Genomic DNA, 8,389 nt, shown 5'->3' with positions numbered 1-8,389 from the left:
AGATAAAATATAAACTAAATAATATTACAAATTAAAAGATATATATAATAGATGAAAATAATAGAAAAACTACATTGGCGTAATTAATAATTATGTTAATTTTGTCGTTTACTCCGACTCGTTCGATACATTCTGTTTTTTAATCGAGGATCATACAAATATTTCTGGATAATGTAAGATTTGAAAATGATACATTCATATAAGGTTTTTAATATTATTCTTTTGTTGGTCATGTCGATTGTTGATTGATTGAGGCATTGCACTGTGCACTTCATTATCTATTCAATTATTGCACTAAGAAATATGTTAAGTACAAACTAACTCTATTAATAATCTAGCAGGACTAAATTAGCAAAACCAAATTAAACCTGTTGAAATATTTGGTACTTTTTTGTACTATTGTTAATTTGTTTCATCAATAAAAACAATTTGTACACAATATTCCAACAATTCAAGTCCAATTCAATTTTATTAATTTGATTCTGTGAGCTGGAGATTAAACTAAATTAATTAAAGACTTAAAAAATGTAAATATGGATTTTGATATCACGTTTGCTAAGATAATAAAATCCTATTTTTTAACTAAATCATACCAAGTCTCGGTATTGTTAGGAACTTAAATAAAAAGACAGAAATGCTATCATAGTATTAAGACAGAAATTGTCATAGTATAAACACCTATTTACTTATAAAATAGCAGTAAGAATAGGATGCAAATTATTCAGGCACTTTTTAGAATATTATCAACTTTTTTCTTTATACAGGGTATTCAAATGAGAGTCAAAAATATTTTAAAGATATATTTTCCTCAACGAATTAAAAAATGTTATGTTTTCCTAAATTAAATTAAAAAAAAGTAATCTTTTTTAGAAATTATTTCCTTAAATATATTTAGAGTGAAAAAAATTAAGTATATCTCAATTGATTTGAAACACTCTATATAATGGGGATATTAATATCACTAGTATATCTATATACTGTTGATATTGACTAAACGTATTTCGCATATCACAATGATGCAACGTCCTTAAGCGACACACATCTTTGTCTTTCGTCATATGCAGCATTAGCTAAGGACTGCCAGAATTATGCGACTGACGTAAAAGATTGTTCTTAGTATCTGTTTCCCTCGTATCTTGCAGAGATGTGCGCACAGCCATCTCTGACGCTCTCCTTTCCATCCTGTCTTTGTATATTCTAACGTAACAAGTCGTGCACGCTATGAAGGAAATCTGAAACCAAATTGACCGTCATTCGATTAATTGAATGATCCGTGAATTTCAGTGAACAAAGACACGCACCTGTAGCAGCACAGAACATAATGCAAGAAGAAATACATGAAGAAGGATCGATCTTGTCCGATTTAAAACCACGTGCTGACATCCACGTTTATTGATAGTAGTGCAAGCATCCCCGGTGTTATTTTCCTGATTCGTCGTGTTGCAGCAGGACCAAGGAATCGATTCTACGCTACGATAATCGGAAGGCCCATCTATTCCGCAACATTGTAACTAAAATTAAATTATTAATCGAAGTTAGCCCGATTTAAATTTTTCTCACATTTTATATAGCTTATTTTATCATAAATATAACTAAAGGATTCTGCACTTAATCATTTGAAAAAAATGGTTTTAGTCAAATTAGCTAAAATTCGGATATTTTATAGTTTGTGAAATGCTTATTAAAGATTTTTATAAGCACAATCACAAAAAATAGACACGAGTTTGCTGTAGCACCATTTGAACGCTATTTTGAGTCTAATCAGACTGAAAAGCATCTTTATGTACACAATACAATTTATTTTTTTTTACAATTGTATAATCATTTATATACTTAATTTATGGACGCGTGTCCATATATAATAATGTTAAACTGTACCAATAGAATAGCCATCGACACAGATATGTATACACCGATACATATGTATATATTACATTATATGTACATTATATGTAAATATAATATGTACATATGTATACATTCTCTTCACCGCGCGCACTCATACATAAAAACCTACTCAATAATAGGTATAACATGATTATATTATAATTAGAGTTTAAAAAATAAACTGTATAGATGGTAAAATTGACAAAAGAGGATTCAGCCCTGAATGATCTCCAACAAGTTTTAGCCGTGGCTCGTTATTCGTTAAAAAGTAAGGATGCACCGAATATCTGAAAAATACCTGATATCTAGTATTATCCAGCATATTTTTATTATCCGGATATCATTAGTATCCAGGAATATATCCGGTTGAAATTTTATATTATAAAATTATTGATTTTTTCTTATATAAATATAAATGCTCTAGAAATAAGTATGGATATTCATAATGCTATGATATCTTATGCATTGTTGCAAAATTACAATTTTTTTCTTTACAGGTTTTTCTTTTTTTTTTTTTTTAGAAGACATTTTCCCGGAAAATGTCGGATATCCGATTCGAAGAAATTGTCTTCTTGAATATCCGATCAGATACCAGATATCTGATTTTACAATCTGTTCGGATAACCGATATCCGATAATTTTACGATCCGATGCATCCCTATTAAAAAGTTATTAACAGTCAAAGTTAATAATTATTTCCCTGCTATACATGAAGAGTCTGATAACTTTTAGACAGGGAAAAAAATATAAGATGGACCAATGAAGGAAATATGATTTTCATCCCACTCTCCCTTTGTCAAAGGGCGTACAATTTTCCATCAAAGAAGTTGTATATAAAGTAGACAAGGCATAGAGTCCCTGTAAGTAAAAATGTTAGATAGTAGAAAAGGAATGAATATGGGATAGCAAGAGAGAATCAAGGAAGAGTGGAGCGAACTCACCCGCCGCATGTTTAGCGTGTGATTGATGAAATGAGTAAGAAGTATGGTAGAAGCGTGAAGACAAATAAAAATTATTTCAAGAAGAAATTGTTGTACTGACGTTTCTGATAATGCAATTTGGCATAGCCACCGACGAGAGATACTATTAAAGACATCCTTACGGAAGTTCGCGACCTTGTGAATATTGAAGTAATTAAGAGTTAAAAACTGATATTATTATTAATTTATTATTATTACTAATTTATTATTATTACTAATTTTATTATTATTACTCATTTTATGATTTATTAGTTTAGTAGACGTTTATGCATTTAGAACTCAATAATACTCGATTTTTCTTTAAAATTGTGATTTCAATGTTATCGTCAAAGTTTGATTATCAACAGAGATGATAACTGCAGAGAAAAAATTGTAATTTTTCTGCAATATATATAGGATATTATAGCTTTACAAGTATGCATATTTATGGAACATTTATGTAATAAAAAATCATGAATTTAATAATGAGCCAAATATTTATGTTAATAATAGCTAATAATAGTTAATAAAAATTTATATCAATTGTCGATAATGTCAGCGTTCTTCAATTATCTATGGGTCCTTGAGGCCCTTTTTATACCGCCAAAAATTTGAGTTGATGGTCTTTAATAGTATCTCGTCGGTGGCATAGCGCGCACAATTTTTACCGTGGACTGCATGTGGTCCCAGATAGATTTTTCGTCCGTGACTGCAAGAGCAAAGATCTCTTCATATTGTGTGGACGATAGGATGTCTATTTGTTCATGACGCACTAAGGCCCAAATCCCGACACCGGTTTGGATCAGTACGATGATCGCCATTGCTATAGCAAACTGGAATACGAACAATTCATATCAGTTTTAAATTTCCTAATTCTTCTCTGAATATTCCAGAAGTATACTTACAATGATCACTTGACCTTTGTTGGAAAAATCCAGGAATTGCCAGGCAAACCAGCCGATCCCGCATGTAATAACGCCCATCGCCAACAAAGTAGCAGGTGACCCGCACACATGGCTGGGTGTGAGCAACCCGTATTCGTGCAGCTGATAAATGAAATAACTGGCAAACACACTTACGATTGCGCCGGAAATCTGTAGAAGAAGAAAAACTTTTTCATATTCATAGCAAATTACTACAATATACTAAGATGATCAAGAAAGCAGAGGAATATTTAAAAATAATTCAATATTGCCATAAATAAATTTTAATAGATGAGCATTATTTAAATAATTGTTAACGAACACACAAACATTATCATATTATTGTATTTGTAAATAACTAGTAACACTTAATGTATATCATTAATAAGATTACAAAAAAATATATCAAAAAATACATCAAGTTACGAGAGCACATTATTTTATAAAATTGTACTTTTCTATCAAATATATTTTATGAATATCAATAGGTTTAAAAATCATAAAATTTTCTTTACATATTAGTTGAAAATTATATTTCACACATCATTTTCATTTTTATTTTTAATCATTCATTTTTATATTACTTTTATACTTATTAATTCATAGTTATTATTTTTACATAGGTACTTAAAAGGGAAACAATTTATAATCATGTCCTTAATTTAAGACGCATTGTAAAGTGAGATGAAAAGTTAAAATTTAGGACTGTCTCTCATAATTTAGGACGATTTGTTACTGTACAATACCAATATTTTCAATAATAAAAGAAAATAAAATAAAAAGAATTTATAAATAAATAAAAAGAGTTAAGAGCCAACGTTAGTTCATGATAGCTAATATTTAATGTCTTTCAAGTTTTAATAAATGTTTCATCCTTATATTAGGAGCTTTTCAATGTTAATGAAAATAATTCCTACTTTACATATTAACAATAAATTTAAAACATAAAAACAACTCCTACCTTACATAAGTCAAATATTAAAACGGTTGAAAATTACAAATTAAAATTCTTCTAAGTATACATAATGTAGAGATGTACGAATTAGTTCGACAAAATCAACATATCATCAAATATATTAACAAAATGAATGATTGGATGGTTACATGTGTTAAACATTTCTCTCAGTGCAGAATAAAGTTCTTTTAAAACAATACATTACCGCGATTATTATTTGTTTACTTATACGCATATGAAGATTTAAGGGGATAAGATTCTAATTTAAGAGATTCAAAATTTATGTATTTTTTATCAATTTTTTTCATAGAAAAGAGAATCAAAATAATATTTTTTGCATTATGTTTTTTTATATTTTAACAAAAAAAATTTATATTTTCATATAATTTATATTATATTTTTATACATTTATATTTCATACAAAAAAAATTGTTTTAGAAATGTAGAAAATTGCGGCTGTAGCCTAGGGGTGCATCAGAGGGTGCAGCGCGTACGTAATCAATTGGCGAGAAACTTTGACTGTTATCGATTATATGTTATATTTCGACAGTTTCTCTGAGACAAATAAAACCAATGCAATTATTAAAATGTATTAAATTTGTGGGCTCATTTTATGTGAAAAATTTTTAAATTTACAGAATGGCAGCCATTTGAAATTAAGTGTCAATTTTCACAAACTTTTTTTCACTTTCAACCTGTTCAAAGAAATATTAGGTGTACAACTTTGCTTCCGCCGTTTTCCTATAGATGGCTTTAGCGGTAAGTGGTAGTCGAAATAAATAGATGATAGACGTCATACAATAAACTTGGGCATCTGTCAACATAACCCCATAGAAACATTAGTCGATTTGTGTCTGCATCATAAAGTTATTCTCGATTGAAAATGTCAGTTTACGAGCCAAATTCTCGTCATTTGCGGGAGGTTTTAATTTTTGCTTCAATATGAAGAAATCTGCGGCTGAGACTCATTGAATGCTCTCAAATACTTATGGTGAGGCCGCTATTAGTGAAAGAACGTGTCGTAAGTGGTTTCAACGCTTCAAGAATGGTGATTTTGACGTCCATGCTCTGTATTTGATAGGACCAGCTCGGCGTAGTGTATTATGAACTGTTAAAACCGACTGAAACAATCACAGGCGATCGGTATCGAACGCAATTGATGCGTTTGAGCCGAGCATTGAAAGACAAACGGCCGCAATACAACAAGAGACACGATAAAGTGATTTTGCAGCATGACAAGGCTCGATCCCATGTTGCGAAAGTGGTCAAGACATACTTGGAAACGTTGAAATGGGAAGTCCTACCCCACCCGCCGTATTCTCTAGACGTTGCTCCCTCTGACTATCACTTGTTTCGATCAATGGCACACGGCCTGGCTGACCAGCACTTCCGGTCTTATGAAGAAGTAAAAAATTGGATCGATTCGTGGATAGCTTCAAAAGATGACCAGTTTTTTCGACGCGGGATTCGTACGCTACCCGAAAGATGGGAGAAAGTAGTGGCCAGCGATGGACAATACTTTGAATCATAAATGTATAACCAGTTTTTTACAATAAAGTCTCGAATTTCGGAAAAAAAACGGCGGAAGCAAAGTTATACACCTAATAGTTATATATAAAATAGTTATATATAAAAATTTATGACATTTTTAGGTTTATGGTACCATAAAAATTATCTGTTTTTATAGAAAAAAACTTTATGTCAATTGGACGATTGGTTGAAGCTACATTTCCCGCCAGTTTAAAAAATAATGAATTCGAGAAAAATTTAAAGTTTTACTTTATGATAACTTTTTGTTAACAATATTTTCCAATACTTAATTTAATCAGTTTCTAGTCTATACGTCAATTTCTCCTCCTGTTCGAAGAACAAATTTTGCTGTATTTGAGCCCTTCTTCTTTCGATGCTTGCTTGTTTTGCGCTTGTTTGATATTATTGAGTTCACTTGATTTTTGACTAATCCAGTTAAAATCCAATTCAACATCATAAATTACTTTAAAATTTTGATTATTGTAAAATTCTTTTACAGGCATATTCTACACACTTTAGAAAAAATAGATTTTTTCCAAAATAGAACCTTCCCTTAAGTCTTTAATTTATCAATAATTATTATGTTATAATGTGACACTTTATGTACTGGAAATAGACTAATAAAAGCTAATTTAAAAAATAATAAAATATTTTCAATGATGCTCTAAATCTCTTTAAATAAACGAGAAAGTGAGTCATTTTCAACGTATAAATATTACCAAAAAATATCGTTTTTAATACATTTATGTCACATTATCAACTTTTTGATATACTTGTACATTCAAAATAAATTTTTCAGTTTTTAAGTTGCTTTTAGTTGTCAATATGTGAAAATTTAATTCGAATTCGATTAGTTTTCGAATCAAAAGAATTTGATTTGATTCGATTCATTTTCGAACATATTGTCACAGATTCAATTCGATTCTACACAAATTGCAAATGCTCGATTCGCACATCTCTAATGTGGTGAATATGATTTCCATGTTTCATTGTCATTTCTTTATTGCTCAATATAATTTATTCAATATCAGTTGTAATCTTATGCTCACAATTCTCGAAATACTAAATATAATATAATATACGTATAGTTACTTCTCGTTATTGTCTGAAATAAAAAAAAAGATACATATAAAATATACATACAAAATATACTTGAATAAATTAAATATTATATTTTAGAGAAAGGGATGTATTCCTATCAAAAAAAATTTTTTTGAAGTTCATATAAACATGAATCTAGAAACACTTAGTTTCTGAGATGGGAGGAATTTTAATGCTCTAACAAAATTAAACAATTAATGGAACAAATAATAGGGAGAATTAAACAAAAAGAAACAAAAAAAAAGTAAACAATTCACAATATATTTACAAAAATTATCTACTACTACCTTGATACATCTTTTCAGCTTCCGTTTCATGTTTTATCTTACTCTATTGAATATTCTTAGAACATCCATCATTTATACTCTCTTAAAACTCTCTTAAGAATTTCATAAATAATGAACTTTAAATATTTTCAGATAAAAATTCTTTGAATTCATAAAATCTAGTGATTGAGATCATGCCACAAATTCCTCATGATCAGTACATCTTTGAGAAAAATAGCTATTCTTAAATACCGAATAATTTTTGTAATAAAATATTTCATGTTTACTTTTGTTTTCTTTAAATTTGATCTTGTTTACATTTGTTCTTATAATTCTATTACTAATTGTACTATTAAGGTCGGTATTCATAGTCAGATCTTATATTCAAGATCGTCTTAAGACCGTCTTAAGAAATCACGAACTAATCAGAGGGCTACATTAACGTCTTAAGACATTATTTAAGATGATCTTGAAATAAGAATCGACTATGAATACCAGCCTAAGAGAGCTGTCTAAGAGAGTTTAGAGCGTCAAAGAATTGATCTTTATACATTTTTCAACTAAAGATTATTCAAGAGCATTTTTTGAAAATTTAAGTACAATTCATTAAAAATTTTCCGAGTTACAATAATTTAAATGATCCAGTTTCAAGCTAAAATTTTAAATATAATTCTGTTCTGAAATAAGATTTAAACGGAATACACATATCAATTTGGTCCAATAATTTTTATAAAAAGAACAAGCCTTTTTATAATTCAGGAATCATCG

The 8,389-nt window shown here is 29.2% G+C and overlaps 2 protein-coding genes across 3 annotated transcripts in view; one reads left to right on the top strand and one right to left on the bottom strand.

The window, feature by feature from the left end:
- Window positions 1–950: 950 nt before the first annotated feature.
- The window catches only part of LOC108693512 (leukocyte surface antigen CD53-like), a 23,747-nt gene continuing 16,308 nt past the window's right edge, over window positions 951–8,389 (bottom strand). Inside the window, exons 2-5 of the mRNA XM_018202514.1 lie at window positions 3,752–3,940; window positions 3,515–3,679; window positions 1,302–1,511; window positions 951–1,232 (exon numbers count right to left, since the gene is read on the bottom strand). Coding sequence (XP_018058003.1) covers window positions 1,071–1,232; window positions 1,302–1,511; window positions 3,515–3,679; window positions 3,752–3,940 — 726 coding nt within the window. The 3' untranslated portion in view covers window positions 951–1,070. The remainder of the gene's footprint in view (window positions 1,233–1,301; window positions 1,512–3,514; window positions 3,680–3,751; window positions 3,941–8,389) is intronic.
- The window catches only part of LOC108693511 (COP9 signalosome complex subunit 5), a 50,917-nt gene continuing 44,017 nt past the window's right edge, over window positions 1,490–8,389 (top strand). For both annotated transcript variants that reach the window (XM_018202513.1, XM_018202511.1), the window contains exon 1: window positions 1,490–1,507. The gene's annotated coding sequence lies outside the window, so the exon portion shown is untranslated. The remainder of the gene's footprint in view (window positions 1,508–8,389) is intronic.

The sequence above is a fragment of the Atta colombica genome, unplaced genomic scaffold, assembly GCF_001594045.1.
Source record: "Atta colombica isolate Treedump-2 unplaced genomic scaffold, Acol1.0 scaffold90, whole genome shotgun sequence".
NCBI classification, from domain to species: domain Eukaryota; kingdom Metazoa; phylum Arthropoda; class Insecta; order Hymenoptera; family Formicidae; genus Atta; species Atta colombica.
The sequence above is the reverse complement of the archived record's forward strand: the minus strand, read 5'-3'. Positions and strand labels throughout refer to the sequence as shown.